Raw genomic sequence first — 19,850 nt, forward strand, 5'->3', positions numbered from 1 at the left:
TGAGCTCATTTGGGCCATTCGTTCCTTTGGAATCTTACGGTAAGTGAATTATGGACTCCCTACTATACGTAGGTATTATAGAGGTATATAGAAGGTCTAAAACCATCAAAATAAAGGTAATTATGTCTAAGAATAGTAATAAAAATTTGGTTCATTTATATAAGTATTTATAAATTTTTAATGAAAAATTTTGATTTTAATTTCAAAGGTGGTGTGACCCCTTAAGTCTATCCTAGAGTCACTTTTCTTTGTATAATTTCCTTATTTCTAAAATAAAGCTATAGGCTTGTCCCGGCTTTTCTCTCTACTCCGTGAGAGTTTTTACGCCGCGGCAAGTCGTCTTTCTTCTCCCGCGAAATTCATCGTGTTTTGCGTTGATTTATTCATCCAAGCTTCCCTCACTCATTCCACCATTTTAATGTAATATATATATATATATATATATATATATATATATATATATATAATTTGAATTCACTAGCTTCTGTTCATGTACTTAGGATTTAATATTTTCGTTTTATGTTAGCAACTTGCTGTGCCTGGTGTGGATGGTTTTAGGAGATTTTGGTTTAGTATTATTTTTTCATTTGCATCTCGCTGTGCATGGGGTAGGTAGATTTAAGTTTATGGGGTATATTAATATTTACGTATGATATTCAAATCTTGGGTAACTAGATTTGGTGCTTAGGGTTCTTGTTTTTTAGTCTTAGTTTGACATATTCTTATTTATCGGTGTAGCTACCGGTAATTCGAACATTTTCGAATTGATGCAGTATCGCCCGATGGCTGACTTCAGAGGACGCAGCGGATTGCTCTTACCGCGATGCCCCCTGAAGTTGGCATTTGAGCGACCCTCCGAATAATCGTGATCCCAGCACTGCACTGCAATTTGGTGGTGGGGGAAGGACAGTCGGTCCATCTCTTGATCTTACACCGTGGTCTATGCTTAGCAGTGTTTTCTGCCGTAAACTTGTGCATACATAGTTCAAACTTAATTTTAAGCAAAAATGGTAAGTACAGTTCTGTAAAACTAATGGATAGTCCAAATCTCTGATAATATTCAATTTAAGTGATTAAGTATGAATTGAAAATAAATTATAGAGTAGTAGAGACACAAACTATAGGTTATGAAATTGTCAGGTTCATTAATGACAAAGCATATTTTATTTTGGAAAATTTTCAAAAAAACTGCTTCTAGTAAAATTACACTACGGATTGTGCATTTATATTTTTCTTTACATAATATGCAGAAATTTTAATATTTACATGAATAAAGTCTAGTTTGAAAAATCAACATTGTTTATGATAATTAAAAATATTTTAAATTAGAGTAATGAATCCTCTATGCTTTTCGTTAATAAACCTTTTATACAATTTTTTTCAGAGTATTTTAGCATACAATGGTGGTGCTATCATAGCTATGAAAGGCAAAAACTGTGTAGCTATAGCAGCTGATCGGAGATTTGGTATTCAAGCTCAAACTATATCTTGCAATTTTCAAAAAATCTATGAAATGGGACCACATTTGTATTTAGGCCTCCCTGGACTTGCCACTGATAGCCAAACAGTAATGGAAAGATTGCGCTTCCGATTAAATCTTTATGAACTTAAAGAAAGCAGAACAATTCATCCTAAAACTTTTGGATCAATGATTTCTAATCTTTTATATGAACGAAGATTTGGTCCTTATTTTGTAGAGCCCATAGTTGCAGGATTAGATCCTGAAACATTTGAACCTTTCATTTGCAATATGGATTTGATAGGCTGTTTGAATCTTCCAGAAGATTTTGTAGTTGGTGGTACTTGTTCAGAGCAGCTATATGGAATGTGTGAAGCTTTATACGAACCTAATTTGGATGCAGATGATCTTTTCGAAACTATTAGTCAAGCACTGGTTAATGCTTGTGATAGAGATGCTATATCTGGTTGGGGTGCCATTGTTCATATAATGTTAGTATTTTGTCACTAAAAACCTTTAACATTTTTGCATTTCTTGCATGAATAACTACAACTTTGTTTTTATTTTCAGTGAAAAAGATAAAATTACCACAAGAACTATTAAGACTCGTATGGATTAAATATTTTCTATTAAGGATTACTTTTTATAATAAAATCTTAATATGTGAAATTGTTAAATATCAATATAAATTATCAAAGGCATCTTCTCATTTTAATAGAATTAAACTTCCTTTACAATGTATCCCATGTTTAGCCAATAGACTATGCAGTAGACTTTGTTTTTTATTTTTATTAAGAAACAGTTTCTTGTGGAAGAAAGAATTACATGTGATTAAGAAATATTAGAAACAGGATTTTTTTACTCGCAACTTTCTATATTTTTTTACAATTTGTGTTGAGCATATAAGTAGTTAATAACATTTTTTAACACTTGGGGTTTATCAGTAATGATAACCGTAAATCTAGGAACATTTTTGAAGAAACTGATATTTGTAAACAAAGCTCTTGATATCTAAATTTTTAGAAAATCTGTACTTAATTAAAATACATCTAATCATAAACCAATGTAAATCAATCAAATATAATTAAAATCCTGCTATAGTATAAGCTTTTACTCCAAACTTGTTGTATTTTGTGGCTTTTGTTAATTAAGTTTTTAATGAAATAAAATAAAGTTTCAAAATTCAATAAATAAATATAAATTATTTTAACTTACTTTTTTCAGAAGCTTAGTAACTTCAGACACATCTTGTGTATTCGTCTTATAGTAATTATAAATATTCAAAATGTTTTTATTTTAATTCAATCAAGTTTTTGAGTATATTAGATGCATTCCAATATTAGCATTTATAAATTTTGCTTTAAACAATCCATAGTTTCAAACACACATTTTAAAAACAATGTAACATTCTTATAAATAAAAAGTAGAATATGTAATAATAGTGTACGTTACGTAAGTATCTCTTGGCTGCCTAATGGATTCTTTTTTAAATATTCCCTAGTGAAAATAAAAAATGTAGTAAAGTGTAATAAATTATAAGAAAATGTAACAAATCGTACCATTTTGTACATTTTTGTTGGATTTCGAACCTTTTTTACGTTTTATTACAGTTTGCTACATTTTATTACATTTTGTTACGTTTTATTACAATTTATTACAAATCCATTGATCCATGATTTCATCGGGGTCTCTTCTTTGAAAAGACAAATGTAACAATACGTAAAAAAGTATAACAAAATGTAAAAAATTGTCTGTAAGCGTAATATTATATAAGAAAATGTCGAATTTTTATTTTCTTATTTCTGCTTACATTCTTTTACTTTTTTTTTACAATTTCTTATGCATTGTTACATTTTATTATAAAATTAATAATTAAAAAAATATATTGACTATATTAGGCGGAAAAATAACATATGTAATAAAATGCAAAAAAAGTTAACAAATCTAAAAATGTAAGAAAGTGTACAAAAACGTATGAGAAAAAAGATCCGAAATCCAACAAAAAGGTACAGTTTCTTACATTTTCTTACATTTTTTTATGTTTTATTACAATTTATTAGAATTTATTACATTTTTTGTTCCACTAGGGTTGGAGTCCTATATATATACGCGCAGCAACTCATATATAATCACTCGATAAACAAAGTTTTCTTAAAGTGCTTTTTCAGATGTATTCTATCAGACAAATGTTGACTTGAAAAGATCTAAGAAAGACTAATAGGCGACCGAAAAGATTTCTAATGTCCAACTGAAAAGAGATCCAAAAGCGCATTTTTTAGATCAAAAATTTTGCAAATAGCATATGTGAAAGATGACTTTATGAACGCTTTAGCTTACGTTAAATATGGCTTTAGGATATCATTTACGGTTTGTTTTCAAATTTAAGTGAAAAAATCAAATAAAATCAAACACAGAAGAAACAATTATATATACATACTTATGTTCCCTCTTTCTTCGATTTCATTTGATTTTTTCATATTTTGTCTGTAAAATAAGCATTTAATTGAAACAGGTAGCATGTACAAAAACTTTTCATCTTTTGTCAAAGCACTGTAAATCAACATTGTAACACAAAATTTTGCCACTCTGGATGAGTTGAAAAACCTTCATCAATAAACTTATTAAGAGAAAGGTTCTAGAATAATAATGTTTGAGTCCACAGATTGAGCATCAACGTTCAGATTCATTGAATCCCTATGAGTATAAAAATTTCATTTATTTGCGCATTCAAGTTTTTCTTTATCTGAGAAAGCATGCAAAGGTATATTGCCAAGCAAGACAATAATAACTTGACATGCAGTATAAAATAGTATTTAATTATAATCGAGTAAATCTAAAAAAATTATTTGGACCACCTATTTTATTATTTAACTATTTTTGTTGATTTTGATCCGCAATTATTTTTGCTTGTACTAAAAGTATAATTTGGTTAAAACGTGCAATGTTCTATCTACTAAAAATATAACCATGATATATAATAGTATATTATATATGTACCAAGGACGTAAAGTGGGATTTTTTAGACCGAGTGTGTAGTAGTAGTACGAGTCATGGCAAGTGAGCCCGAGGCGAAGGCGAGGGCGTTATGAGCTGTAGACAAGCACTGCAACCTCACGAGGTCGAAAAGCCCACTTAGACCTTGGCCCCACTAAAAAAAATCGTATAGTATAGGTGTTACCATCCGGATGGTAACACTTAAATTGGCTACCCCGCTTAATAATTTTCCTTTTTAAATAGTTTTATTTTATTAAAAGATTTATTTTAGATGAATCGCGCGATTAGTCACGCGATCAATCGTACGACTAATCGCATCGATAAAAGTTCGATAAATTAACGCGATTATTCCCGCGATTAATCACGCGAATGACCGCGCATTTTTTTCAGTAGAGGGTGCACACCATTTTTTATGTCATACACAAATACGGATTTCCGCGTTTTTTTTTTTGTCATATTGAGTGGGACTAATGCAACTTTTTTTAGATTTTGCAACGACAGTCTTAAAATGTGTGTGTATATGTGTGCGTGTGTTATATATCTACCGATATTATATAGTTATTTTGTGTATACTCCCCCCCGCACCCCGCAGCGTCCCCGCAAAATAAGTAAAGATTCTTTCATTTTCCATGTGATTTGAATAATGTGAAAGCCCCCCCCCCCCCCACAATATAACGTAAAAATCGTTCATTTTTATGTTATTTTTGAAACACATTAAATAGGTACCTTAAAGAGAATAAAATTATTCATCTCCATACCGCAGAGAGTTTAGATTACTGTTCATTAGAGCAAAAAGTGCAAATTTTTAAACCATTATAACTCAAAAAGTAAACTATAGAACTTCTCAACGCAATCATGTTGATGAATCACGATAAGAACTACCTTCTGTATAAATATCGTGATATTCTACTTATTCTTTCCTGAGAAAATTCACTTACTGAAAATACCCGTATTGACGAGCGTGATAACTGAATAAAAAGGCATGAATCAAGTTAGAAACTTGGCTACTGAAAGCTAGCTGAGATTAGTGGACAATTCGGGTAGAATGAAGGCAAATGTTGTGCACCCGGGATTTTTGTCTGGATTTGTTTTAATTAGAACGAAGCTATGGTGACGACCTTGGAAGTCTTATTAAGGTTGACGGTAGCAGGCTTTATTAAGACATTCAATGACTCGGTTTAGGCCTGTGTATCATGATTAGGCTAAAGCAGATTCTTTAAGCTAAAAATATCAGGATAGAAACAGAAGCTACATTGGAAAAATGGCTTAGTAAGCAGTACATGTGCTGAGCTTGGAGTGGCTAAGAGATCGTGAATTACCAAAAGGTTGGCGCATGGATGATTAGGTTAGGCTCTTGGTGCTCAATTGCTGCGATGGTCAAGTAGCCATTTTTTTAAAAAAGCAAAAAAATTCATATAGGGGATGTCGGAGCCACGCTGATTGGTCGACATGTTCTGGTTTTCCTAACCTCAAAAAGATTTTTGGATCATGAATAATAAGTACATACACTCATTTATTGCACATTAACTCATTTATCGCACATCAACTCGGTGCTCCGAGGTGCGTATAATAAAACCATATATTTACAAGCACCTTAATATGTACACCAATGTATGTAATTTAGACAAACAATGCGAACTACGGCGCAAGGTGGAGGCGACGATGAAAGTGAGAATCAGTAAGATGACCGACACTTTTTCGCACAATATTTTATAATATAAAGTTTTTTAATAATTAAATCACTAAAAACTCTGTGTTCCGAGGTCACTTACACAATAAGGAACAATTATCAATTTGATTTTGATTAATTTAAAGTATATTGAAAGCAAATAATAAGAACTACGGCGCAAGGTGAGGTCACAATCAGTAAAGTTCGCTCCGACAGCCCCTCGACTTCCAGCATATCTTTTATTAGTTTGTAAGCGCAACGTTTCAATATGGAACAGATATGGGTTTGCTATATACATATAAATATTTATATACAGTAGAAAATAGGATAAGAATTTATTATATATCAATTTTTTGCTGATAGGTCTTTAGGCCTTAACATGATTAATTAAAAATGTATATGTTTAAGTAGTTTTTAAAACGGAAGTTTTTTAATATGCATGGAGGCTCGAAGGATCAAGATCTCATCATGAATCTATTTTTATTTTGAAGCATTGTATCTCTCATTAATCTGTATTATGATTTTGGAAAAAATAAAAGGGGTTATGTTATGTATTAAAATTTATATGCATTCCCTAGTGGAAAAAAAATGTTAAAAAAATGTTATATTAATAAATTGTAATAAAACGTAAGAAAATGTAAGAAAATGTAAGAAACTGTACCTTTTTGTTGGATTTCAGACCTTTTTTCTCATACGTTTTTGTACACTTTCTTACATTTTCAGATTTGTTAACTTTTTTTACATTTTATTCCATTTTATTCCATTTCATTACATATGATATTTTACCGCCTAATATAGTCAATATATTTTTTAAATTATTAATTATATAATAAAATGTAACAACGCATAAGAAATTGTAAGAAAAAGTAAAAGGATGTAAGCAGAAGTAAGAAAATAAAAAAGTCGCCATTTTCTTATATAATATTACGCTTACAGACAATTTTTTACATTTTGTTATACTTTTTTTACGTATTGTTACATTTGTTATTTCAAAGAAGAGACCCCCATCAAATCCCGGATCAATGAATTTGTAGAAAATTGCAATAAAACTTAACAAAATGTAATAAAATGTAGCAAACTGTAATCCTCTCTTAAAAAAATGATGGACTTGGTTGTGAAGCCTTTAATACGTGATTCTGATTGGTTGCTATGGTCGGTTGCCTAGGTAACAGATGAGAACCCGCACGCTTTAAATTCATAACCCTCATAACAGTCATAACCCTGGTAGAAAATTTTCAGGTCCTCTCTTAAAAAAATGATGGACTTGGTTGTGAAGCCTTTAATACGTGATTCTGATTGGTTGCTATGGTCGGTTGCCTAGGTAACAGATGAGAACCCGCACGCTTTAAATTCATAACCCTCATAACAGTCATAACCCTGGTAGAAATTTTTCAGGTGTTTAAAATAAAATGAAATGAGGTTGAATAGTATGAAATCTGAATAGCGGATTCAGAAAAAAATATATGCAATATTACCAACAAGAAATCTTGATAAATTAATCATTACCAAAAGTGTAGTATTGAAACATGTGCATTGAAAAGTGTCACCCTAACCCTATTTGAAGTAGGTAATAATGTGTGTGTGTGTGTATGTTATTTAGTTTTTTTTTAAATATAAGTGAGAAGTGCAATTAAAAGAATAAAAAGTATAAAGACATATTGTGTCTCCGTGCCCAAAGTCGCCCACGGTGAGGTTTAAGAAGTGAATTTAAAGAAAAGTTCAGTATCTGAGTCAGTGAATTTGAGTTTATCACTACAATGCCCTTTAAATTTTAAAATATGTAATCTAGATAATTGAACTGTTTTCATTCATATTTTCACACCAACGGCAATGTGAATTTTTTAATTTAGCGGCTCACATTTTGCTTATAGACAGTCACGCAGTAACTACTATCTCTAGCACATTGTATTTCCGGTTTCCAGTGTATTTTTACCTGGAGAAAATGATAAATATTTTGGCTTTTTTGTTAAGGCATTAATGAGAATATTTACTTTTAATAGTTGTGAGAGATTTTGAGATTTTTCCATTGCATTGCATTTGCTCTCATTTAAAAACTAATTTCTAGAGAGCTCATTTTTTGCATATATATTTCTGTTTTAGTTGTGAAAATATTTAAAGTTGAATTGACCTTAACTGAAATACTTTTGATTTCGACTTCAACACCCATGATAATTATTTAGTCGTATAAGTTATTCACATCAGTGTCGGAATCGAAATAAAAAGTATTTCAGTTAAGGTTAATTGAACTTTGTATATTGTTTCATTGACACAAAATAAATCTATATGTAAAATATGCGCTCTCTAGACCCGTTAGTTTTCGAATGAGAGCAAATGCAAAAATAGAGAAATAGGCATCGATCTCAAAATCTCTCACGACTGTTAAGAGTTAAAATTCTTATTAATGTCTTGACAAGAAAGGCAAAATATTTATCACTTTCTTCATGTAAAAATACACTGAAAACCAAAAATACAATGTGCTAGAGATAGTATTTACTGCGTAATTGCCTATAAGCAAAATGTGACCCGCCAAATTAAAAAATTCACATGTGCCTCAATGTGAAAATATGAATGAAAACAGTTAAATTAAAATCATCTGGATTACATGTTTTTATAGGTAGCATATCAAGTATCTGTGTAAAATTTCAATTGCCTAGCTTTTTTACAATGCAAATGAATAGGGTTGTAATAATAGGTTTATACTCACTGACTCTTCTACTGAACTTTTCTTCAAATTCACTTCTCAGACCTTAACGACAACGACTTTGGGCGTTGTTAATATATTTATATTAAAAGTATTACAGAATATGGTAACATATGGTAGGTAATATGGTAAAAATATTAGCAGAAATTAGTGTACCCAAAACTTATGTTGTTTTTTCTACCAGGGTTATTAGACATAGATAGAATAAGGAGCGCGCGAAGCGCGCCTTCATTCCTAGTAAACCATAAAAAAGGTCCGAAATCCAACAAAAACGTAAAAAATGGTACGATTTGTTACATTTTCTTATAATTTATTACACTTTACTACATTTTTTATTTACACTAGGGTTTATACATCTATATGTATTTTCATCCTTTGTGCCGCCATATTGATTACGTGAGCTCTCAATTGTTCAAATGTATCAATAAAACCGAATTTACAAAACAATATCACTTAAAAAATATTGGAGTAAAAATCGTAACTCATGTACTTTGGTGAGATTTAACTTCAGGTTTTCGAAAAAATATTGACAAAAAATAAATCGAATACAGCTAATAAGCAGCTACAAGTAAAGATTTAAGAAGTATATTTAACTTGCAGAGATCGATAAATTCATATAAAAATAAGAATTAAGATAACAAAAAAATCCGTCTAGGTCAAAATTTTTTATATGATTTATGCCTTCTTTCTTTTATTAACTTGGTCTGTAAAATGCAAAGCTTCCATAGGTAGGAAACAAAAACTTTATTTTTTAATAATTGAGTTTTTTCTCAGGAAATAATTAGTGAAATAACTTGATATTTACGCGGTAAGTATTATTTATAACAATCATAATTTTGTAGAACTTATACAGTGTAGTGATCGAGTTATAACGGTTTAAAACAATTTCACTTTTGGTGCATAACAAAAGAACGATAAACGATAATCTAAATTATCCGCGGTGAAAAGATAGGAAATATTATTCACGTTTAGTTACACATTTACTATTTTTATTAACTCTTTCGATAAAATTATCACAAAAAAGTAAATCAAAGAATCGCTATGAAACCAAAACACATTAATAAAATGAAAGACAGATTTTTTTTCCTCATTATGCTACGTAAAAACAAAAAGATCGATCATCAACATATATTAGAGGCCACAGGTCATACAACAAAGCCGCAATGGTTATTATAAGAAAGAGTGGTGGACCATATTTATTTATAATTGTAACATATAATCAAAAATAAGAAGAATCAAAATTAATTTTAAAACAATTTCCGAAAAAATGGAAAAAAACTATATATTTTAAATGCCATTAGCAGTAGAAGTTCGACGTTAATTCAGTACTTTTACTTTTTTTCTTTTGATTTTCTCTATTTCGACAAACATTAAATTCTTGACTTTTTTATGATCTACAAATTTGATATAATACAATAAGATAGTTTTTAACCAACTAGAACGTAATCATCAGACCATTAAGGTAACATTTTCAAAATAAAATTCACACAGAAACTAAATTGGGGGGTTGTCGAGCGAAGCGAGCAGGGGGGCGAAGCCCTACTAGTGTATATATATATATATATATATATATATATGTATAATTTTCCAAAAAAATTTCGATACTCAACCCGGCTGAAAATAATCATATGATTATCATATGAGCAATCATATGAGTGCTCATATGATAATCTTATGATACTTTCGACCGAATCCTTATATGAGAATCACATAAGTGTCATATGATATATCGTAAATTCTCATAAAAATATATAATTATTCTACCCCTATTTAATACTTATTAATTATATCTTTCTTTGTACTGCTAATTTGTAAGTTGCATCGAGAATTTATTTTTTCATAAATATTACAATGAAAAAAATCCGGACTTTTGGAGATTTGAACCCGGAACCTCAAGATTATGAAGCAAGCGTTTTACCACCGAGCCATCATGATCTTTGATATTGTCGATTACTTTAGTAGAATGAAATCGTCATTATAACTTACGCGTCCGTGTATGTTTTATTTATTATTACTCTGTTACTGTTAGTGTGTTTTAATAAAATAAACTTATTCTAATTAATTAATAATAAATAAAGCATACAAGGACGTGTTAGATAATATAATGACTATTTGATTTTTTTAATGTAATATTTATGTAAAAATATATTCTCGATGCAACTTACAAATCAATAGTACAAAGAAAGATAATTAATAAGTATCAAGTAGGGGTAAAATAATTATTTATTTTTATGAGAATGTACGATATATCATATGACAATCATATGATACTCATACAAGGATTCGGTCGAAAGTATCATATGATTATCATATGATTATCATATGATTATTTTCAGCCGGGGAGCACTGGGCGTTTTGCAATTTTTTTTGCCTACCAGTCTGAAAAAAGTTACTTAGTCCCGCTTCATAGGCCAGAAAAACGCGAAAATCGTTCTTGTATTTAAAAAATTAGTTAATTATTTTCCCCAGTAAAGTAAAAAATTAAGGGCGTCTCAAATTTAATTAAAAAGTCTAATTTCTGTATTATGTAATTACCCATCATTGTGCAAAGTTTCAAGTTATTATAACAACATGTCGCCAAAAAAACCTTGAAAAATATTAAAAAATCGCACTTTTTAAGGTTTTTGGGCGACATTTAGTTATAATAACTTGAAACTTTGCACAGTGATGGAAATTACATAACAGAGGGCAATTAACTCTTGGTTTTTCGTAATTTTGCTTTATTTAATTGTTATAAGTAAATTAATTGTTTTTTCTTCTGCTATTTTGTTGCGCGATATTTGAATTTTTAATTGCCTTTGAGACCCCTTTAACATACCATATTTAGTTAATGAGTTAATATTTGTCCATCTTATGCCCCTGAACTATTTTCTACTAGACTCGAGAAACTGGAACTGACAGCAATTAGACAATTGGTATTGTTTGTTGTATAATCTACTCGATGGTGTCCTTGTAAATATAATTTGATTATTAATAATTTAAAAAATGAATAAATAAAAATAAAAGGATAAATAGATATATATAATCTTACTCATTGTTGCTTGATGCAATGAGTCCTCAGCTAACTCCAATGATAATTATTGATTTATCGACTTATTTACAGCATTCATCGTTATAGAGCTATTTAAGTTATAATTTTCGTAGAAAAAAGATAATACTAATAATAAAAAACGTTTTTTTTTATAAAATTAAAAAATAATATTGATAATTATAATGATGTATTATATATAAATAATACTCAGGTATATAAATATCTCATATTACATCAAGCTATTCGACTTTGCAGTTGATATTAAAGTTATTCTTTCCCTGTAATTTAAGGTGAATATAAGATATCAGCAATATATCGGTATTTTATTAAACATAGTAATTTAGTACTTTAGTACTTTTCTGCAACAAATATAAATTAATTATTTATTTTAAAAGTCCTTATTATATGCATTATAATATCGTAACCAAATATAAAACTTAATTTTTGACTCTCATAGCTCTACTCACCTGAGATTTGATGTGAGATTATTCAACGGGGATTTTTATCTGTTTTTTATACGATTTTATATCTATTGAAGAATACATAAAATGTAAACTAGAATTCATAAAGCCACCTAATTTTATTTGTGTAGAATCGATATTTCCTGATTCGTTTTGAAGATAATATTTGAAGAAGCATTCTGCTAATTTAGTTGGTATAGTAGCTCTTACATACAAACGCATTCATGTAATCATACTCTTACGTTTTACAAGATACTAATGATTATTTATAAAATAATTTTTGTAATTGTAAAAACTAAAATCTTACGAGGATAAGAAAATTATATACTTGCTTTTTATTTCTATAAAATCTACTAATAAACACAAACTTAGCCATTTAAATTTTTTTTAAAATATCAATTACATATGATCAGTCTGTAACTTACGTCAATACAGTATTTCAATTTGTATAAAGTATATACACAAGATTAAAAGTTTGTTCTTTTTGGATCACCTATAGCAGCATACTTTTTAATGTTGAAGATACTGTTCAAACATTCAATTAATATTTAAAAAAAAGCACATGTACTTAATTCATAACTTTCCAATTTGGCAATGCCTCAGCAATCATTGTTGAAAAATATGCTGATACATTATACACTACTGTTTCTCCTGCAGACAAAACTGCACCAAAAGAACCATACGTACCATAGTCTATAATACTGTGATTACAAGCAGATATTATTGCTAAATCTTTTCCAGGTCCTTTTGCATCGTTATTAGAAATAAAATTTACTTTCCATTTATTGTAGCGTAAATGATGTTTACACCATGCTATATTGTCACTTGCAACAAAAAAAATGACATTTTTGTACTTTTGATCAAAGTAATTCATTGCATTCAAGTAATAATCAACTGGGGCTGGGCGAATTTTCAATTTCTGCCAAAGATAATCAATGTAATCTGTTCTTCGCACATGTATGCTCACATATGTTGGTTCTGATAAATTATATTGCGCAGATGTTTTCTTTAAAACTGTATCAGCATGATTTCGCAAACTTTTTTTGAATGTGAATTCTCGACGCACATCATCCAACCATACCAAAATAAGAGACCAGTATGCTGCATGTCTGTAAATAATTTGATTATTATTCATTATTAATTAACAATATATATATATATATATATATCAAGTTATTTCACATTATTGTTTAATATTTACTTTGGAATAATAATACTTTGTTCAGTACTATTCCATTTTGATAATGAATCAACAATTTGTCCTATATCAATAATGCATTGACCAATGCTACTTAAAGGTGGTATGCTTAAATTTTCAAAATATTCTTCTAAGGTTTTCAATATACATCTAGGCATAAATGGTTCAAGTCCAGTTCTTCTGTAACAGAAATTTAATTTTTAATGATAAATAATCAAAGAAAGTGCAAAGATTGACTAATCAGGGAAGCCCACAATCTTTGGGTCATGTATGTATTTAGCTAAAACAGTAGAATAGTATTCTTCCAAAAAATACAGATTGGGTGTTTGTGTTTTATCTTACAGCCTTATTTTTTAAGATATTCACTTACTTACATATATTATATATGTGCATGTTGATAAGTATATATCTTGATAAATAGGGCTTACAGAATGAAACACTCAAGCATGACTTCCGTTTTTCCCCAAAAAAACCTTTCCTACAGTTTCAGCAAAATCCATGAAAACGTGGTTTTTTCTTGTTAGAATAAGCAACTTACCTAGCAGTTGCCCAAACTGATGCATATTCCCAAATTTGATTGCCTAATCTACCACCTTGTACAACTGAAACTATACCATATTTAGGACATGATATTATTTTATGTTTGTGATGGTAAACTTTAAAACCTCTTGAATAAATATCATGACATAAAGCCTGTTCATACGAAGATATTTTTATTCGTCTTGTTGCAGGGCTCGATGTATACATAGGAAAAAGAAAAACATGAATACCCAGAACAACTAGAAGAGCAAGGACAATTGCACTTGCAAGTACATGCTGTTGAGCATGACTCATTCTAACTTATACCTATTATATTGAAATATAATATAGATCTACATTTAAGAGATTATATCTGCCTATTCTAAAACAGTTACTCTTTTAGTAATTTATTTATCCATCGTTTTGAATTTTTATTGGTATATGATTCAATAGACACATAACCTTTATCTTATCAATCTGTGATTTTGTATGATTACTAATGCACTCAATCAAATGTTTTCCCATATAAAAAATATTTTTCTTATGACTAAAATACAACCAGGTCGACTGGTAAGTTGCTTTGCGATGATTTAACATAATTTTCCACATGATCATGAGAATTTCTAAAAAAAATGAACAGTTTTTTTAATACTATTCAGTAAGTGCTAGTATTTCAAAACTTAAATATATTCAAAACTAAAAATATATGATTTTAATTCATACATACAAATTATTTGATGATCAAAAAACGGCGTTGACGTTCATTTGTCAGATTTTTTCATTTATCAATATTGTTTCTTTTGAACTTTAGCTCATACTAATGTTTCAACTTCAAACAAAAAGTAAAAGTTTATTATATGTGAGCATAAAGTGCAGAATGTGCATACTTCTGGTACCAATCAGTAATTTCAAATATGCTGTACCCATACTTGATAATACATTTTTTTATCCTGTTATAATAATAATAATACTGTTAGAAAAGGGATCCTATCCTATCCTATCCTAATATTATCCTATTATCCTACTATTTCCTATTCCTACTATCCTACTATTATAAAAGGAAGATGAGTTGTAGTGTATTCAACGAATATAGACTTGGTATAGAAGGACGGTCAGTATTGGCAGAGATTAGAGGAGAGATTGCCGAATGCCGATGAGCATGGGCGAAAGCGTGCCGTGCGATATGCAGTCGTAAGCTAGCGCCGCCCTGCCGTTTTCGCTCCGAACTATACGCATCTAGAAGCAGCGGAGAAGTAGGGGCGGCCGTACGCAACTAGCTTCCCCACCAGCAGCAGCGGCGAAGAGGCCCTGGCCACATAGACGCGTATGCGAGCGTCTGCATGCGTACGCGTGCGGAGAAGTCACTAAGAAAATGTGGTGATTTTTCATGGAGCCAACTCTCCAAAATAACCATGTTTCTGGTAGTGTATGAACGAACGCTCCAACTGTGTCGATCAGTTTTGACGGCGATTTCATCTTCTGCTTGGATCTGCTTGTATACACCTAACCTCAAGCGTAAATGCTCTTCCAAAAATACGTATTTAAATAGACACAGCGTTGTTTACATTTACAAATTGGCCTTTGCGTAATTACTGAAGTAAGTTAAAATGAATTATTAATGTATTCATTAATTTAGCATGGGATCTAATTTTTAATACTGCATTAGTATTCAAGAAATGAATAATGAAAATTATCTGGAAATCGGAGTACTACTAGTAGAATTGAGTCAACAGGTGATTGAATTGAAGCAATACCTTGCTCGAAGAAGAAATAAGTTCAGGAAATGGTGGAGCAAACCACTGATTCGACAAAACTATCTAACAGGATATGGTGGTTACGCAATGACCTTTCAGTATTTTCAACTTAATGATGAGGAGCAATTTATAAATTTCACCCGGATGAATGTTCAGACATACATGTATGTGTATGAACTTGTTAGAGAAAGATTGGTCAAAAGAAGTCGAAGACCACCTTTGCCACCAGAGCTGAGATTTTCTTTAACTTTAAAGTAAGGGAAATAATTTCTCTGATCAATTATGTGATTATTTGTAACATAAAAATATAAATTGTTTCTTTTAGCTATTTGGCGCATGGTGATTCAATTAGAAAAAATGAATGGTTTTATAATATTGGATTGTCTACTGTCAAACAAGTAATACCAGAAGTATGCACTGTTTTATGCGAAGTACTCATGCCACTATTCCTCCCATTTCCTTCACGTCAACAATTTCAAGTCATAGCAAATGAATTTATGGAAGATTTGCATTTCCCAAATTGCATAGGAGCTCTTGACGGAAAACATTGTAGAATTAGGAAGCCTGGAGGTAGTGGTAGCTTATTTTTCAACTTCAAAAATTTCCATAGCATAGTTCTGATGGCGTGTTGTGATTCGAAGAAACGTTTTATTTGGGCAAATATTAGAGATTATGGTGAGACATAGTTAATATTAATATATATTTACTAGACTTATATTATAATTTTATATTTTAATTGAAATACGTTTACAGGATCTTGCAATGATGCAAGCGTATTCGCTGAGAGTGATTTTGGAAATGTTTTATTAAATAATCAGATCCAGCTACCGCCTTCACAACCATTGCCAAACACACACATCCAAAGTCCATATGTGTTAATTGGAGATGGAGGCTTTCCATTGAAAGATGGAATGAAGCCTTTTCTAAGAAATGAGAACATAACAATACCGCACCGAGTTTTTAATTACAGACTGAGTCATGCACGTAGAATAATTGAAAGTGCTTTTGGAGAAGTGACTGAAAGGTGGTTAGACAACGAATCAAGTTTAAAATGGAAGCTAGCAACATCAGAAAGGATAATTATAAGCTCACTATGTCTTCATAATGTTATAAAAGACAACGAGGTAGGAAACAGATGGAACAATAATCATGGAATCGTACCCATTTTTCAACACCAGGATATTAACAGAGATCCCCTTGGAGCACATAGAATACGTGAACAGTTATGTGATTATTTTATTTCTCCTGCTGGGTCTGTCCCATGGCAGTGGGCAAGAATGTAAAAATGTACCACAAAAGAAGAGTAAAGCAGAATGTTCAGTGCAGCTAAAAATACAAGAGGGTAAATTTTAAGAAAATATTGTATTTGATTTTTTTTAATATAACAAACAGATGAAGTAATAATTTATAAATTTTCAAAAATGTGCAACTCAAATTATTGCAATTTTATAATAAAATGGTAAAAATCATGTTTTTGTATTAAAATTAAATATGTATTCTTTTATTTCATAGTTTTTATTGATAAATTACATTGTGATGTTGCGCTTTTTATAACCGAACCGGTAACGCAAACAATCAGATTACACTTGTTTTTACATCGATCTTCGTACCGCGGACTCTTACATCTACAGAATGGGACAACGTGTAGGTCTAGGAACAGGTATGCCTAGCGTGGCATAGGTGTAGAATTAAAGCTTGTTACATACTGGTTCTTCTGAACAACAATAATCGTATATTCTGCAACCCCCATTATGGATCAGACTTGATCTGATTACAAGGTTACCCGTGATAATTCCGCCTTAAACTCGGCGCGTTATGTTACTCACTGTTAAACTAACTCACAAAATAAACATGATAATACCCGGTTACTAGTTTGATGAACAATAACAAACTTTTATTGGTAAACAAACAAGACCCTCCGTGCTTCCGTGACTCTAAATCCCGTATTTAAATCGTCCCAAAATAGCGTCGGAGTCGCACTCAAAGGACGCGGCGTCCGTCAAGATGGCGTTCGGTCGTTATAGTTGCCCGCAGGGAATCGCTGGCATTATTTCCTCGTCGTATTTCTCGCAGTGGGAATGTATGCTGAAAATCGCGAAAATCTCCTACAACGTCGCGACAATCCTCGCAATAAGGGATACTTTGATGGCGAGGCGAACAGCGGTTATTCGTAAGGCGAGACTGCGAATACTGCTCGTTGAGAGGGTAACGCTACCGCCGTTCGACCGGCGACGGCGCCATGCAACTATTTTACGGGAATTTCGGGTTGCTGGACGGCGTCCTCTCTACTTAATATTCTCCTAATTGCTGGATCTGTTGATCGACAGCGGCTCGGCGATTGTCTATAAAGAAATTGGATCGCTTAGCAATCAACAGCGGCGCTACACAGTATTGCTGCAGGAACAGGGTCAGCTGCCATACAGCATGATTTTCCTTACTATGAACATTTGTTGTTTTTAAAACCTGCTTTTGCCCACCGTAAAGCATTATCAACTCGCATCATTGCTCCTGAAAGTATGCAGGCATCAGGTAAGTTAATATAAAAAACATTCATTCAATCAGTATAAAACTAAGTAGTAAAAGTTATACATTTGCAGGAACAATTTGTATAAAACTAAGTAGTAAAAGTTATACATTTGCAGGAACCTCTCTGTCCAAGGAGATGCCGGAGGTTGCAGCATAGGCATCGTCGACTGCAACTTCTTCATCGTCCAGCTGTTCATCTGCTGCTGCAAAAGAAAATGATTTAACGTTTGGTTCTCCAGCTCCAAGATCACAACATCTGCCAGTGTATGATGTGGCATCACGTAAGTTTACACAAAAATATTAATCCAATCAGTATTACAGTAAGTATAGTATATGTTGTACCTTTTCAGGGACCTTAGTGAATAAGAGTATGCCAGGGGCTGCAGCAAAGCCACCATACACTGCCACTTCTCCATCGACTAGCTGCTTATCTGCTACCAGGATAAATCAGAATTTCAAGTTGGTTCCTCCAGCTCCACCAAAAGTACCAGTTTTCGATGAACCTGATGAAACTCAAGATTATGGCAGAAGATGATAAACAAATATAGATGCTGCAAACTCAGATGCTTTTAACTCTACAGCATGTTCAACAAAAAATGGGGAATCCAGAAGCAGTACAACCAGTATCAGATCAATCTGGTCAATCAATAATTGATTTTAAACATCATTTGAATGCTGCATTTACTAACGTTCCAGTTAGTTATGAAGAGCAATGCATGGAATACGTATTACAACAACTGGAAAAGTTCGATCAGCAGCAGAATGCGCACAAAGGTAATTGATAAGAATACTAATATGTGTATAATACTAATAAATACAAATATTTTTGCAATTAATATTATCTCTGAAGAAAAAGTAAGCTATCAATGGTGCTACTAATCATTCCATAATTCATTTCTTTTTAAATAATGCATGCAAAGTTTATTATATCGGCTAATGTGTGTTTTTTTATAGTTTTGTACAATGAAAAATAAAATCTGAGGATACATGATACTCACTGTTCCTTTTATTTGAAACATTTTTTTCCTGTTATTTTTTAATACATCGATGGTCATGATGGCTGTGAACTATCCTCTATTATTGCACATAATTATTATGCATTATAATAAATAAATATTTTGATTTCATCCAAATTGCGAGCAGCTCCGATTTTCTCCAACTCGACTCCAAAATAGTCGCGTCTGGAGCAATATAAAATGGCGGACTTTCTCAACCTATAGCTACTACTATAAGTATATGGAAGATACAGTCAACAGATGGCAGCTTGGCAGCCACAAATGCCAGAGTGAGAGAGACAGAGGAAGGTATTCGGAACTAAACGGTTGCAAATCATGCATAGCTTATATGGGAAAGTGACAACAAATATTTCTTATAAAATCCCTAGATGTTTAGAATGCTTGTAAAGTTTTATACGTATCAAGTACACTGATATTTATCCTACAAAAAAGTTTGCGTCGGTTTAAAGCAATAGTAATTTTTTATTAAATTGTTTTGGATAACTTTCCATATAAGCCAATGTAGTTTAGCAAACCAACAGT

At 31.3% G+C, this 19,850-nt stretch overlaps 3 protein-coding genes and 1 long non-coding RNA gene across 6 annotated transcripts; 2 read left to right on the forward strand and 2 right to left on the reverse strand.

Moving 5' to 3' along the window:
* Positions 1–869: 869 nt before the first annotated feature.
* Positions 870–2,508, forward strand: LOC100116439 (proteasome subunit beta type-3). 2 transcript variants are annotated; one of them, XM_001599168.5, is made up of 3 exons: positions 870–1,010; positions 1,385–1,950; positions 2,030–2,508. In XM_001599168.5, the coding sequence occupies exons 1-3, from the start codon at positions 1,008–1,010 to the stop codon at positions 2,076–2,078; spliced, it is 618 nt and encodes a 205-aa protein (XP_001599218.1). In that variant the 5' UTR covers positions 870–1,007; the 3' UTR covers positions 2,079–2,508. The 2 variants fall into 2 exon arrangements, with proteins under 2 accessions (XP_001599218.1, XP_031781262.1); XM_031925402.2 differs by having other exon boundaries at positions 1,009–1,077.
* Positions 2,509–12,415: 9,907 nt separating this feature from the next.
* On the reverse strand, positions 12,416–15,184 carry LOC100116336 (galactoside 2-alpha-L-fucosyltransferase 3). Its single transcript, XM_031925331.2, has 4 exons — positions 14,760–15,184; positions 14,052–14,655; positions 13,517–13,693; positions 12,416–13,424 (listed from the first exon to the last, which is right to left on the reverse strand). The coding sequence occupies exons 2-4, from the start codon at positions 14,345–14,347 to the stop codon at positions 12,884–12,886; spliced, it is 1,014 nt and encodes a 337-aa protein (XP_031781191.1). The 5' UTR covers positions 14,348–14,655; positions 14,760–15,184; the 3' UTR covers positions 12,416–12,883.
* LOC100679215 lies at positions 15,137–17,290 on the forward strand. The gene is made up of 4 exons (XM_003427890.5): positions 15,137–15,629; positions 15,699–16,040; positions 16,112–16,461; positions 16,540–17,290. Exons 2-4 carry the CDS (start codon positions 15,709–15,711, stop codon positions 17,067–17,069), a joined length of 1,212 nt encoding a protein of 403 aa, XP_003427938.2. The 5' UTR covers positions 15,137–15,629; positions 15,699–15,708; the 3' UTR covers positions 17,070–17,290.
* On the reverse strand, positions 17,277–19,835 carry LOC103317497. Of its 2 annotated transcripts, none has more exons than XR_004226910.2 (4): positions 19,311–19,835; positions 18,655–18,824; positions 18,376–18,515; positions 17,277–18,294 (listed from the first exon to the last, which is right to left on the reverse strand). It is a non-coding gene; the product is annotated as an uncharacterized LOC103317497 (long non-coding RNA). The 2 variants fall into 2 exon arrangements; XR_512885.4 differs by having other exon boundaries at positions 18,655–18,815; positions 19,311–19,814.
* Positions 19,836–19,850: the final 15 nt, after the last annotated feature.

The sequence above is a fragment of the Nasonia vitripennis genome (assembly GCF_009193385.2).
Source record: "Nasonia vitripennis strain AsymCx chromosome 2 unlocalized genomic scaffold, Nvit_psr_1.1 chr2_random0010, whole genome shotgun sequence".
In the NCBI taxonomy this organism is placed as follows: domain Eukaryota; kingdom Metazoa; phylum Arthropoda; class Insecta; order Hymenoptera; family Pteromalidae; genus Nasonia; species Nasonia vitripennis.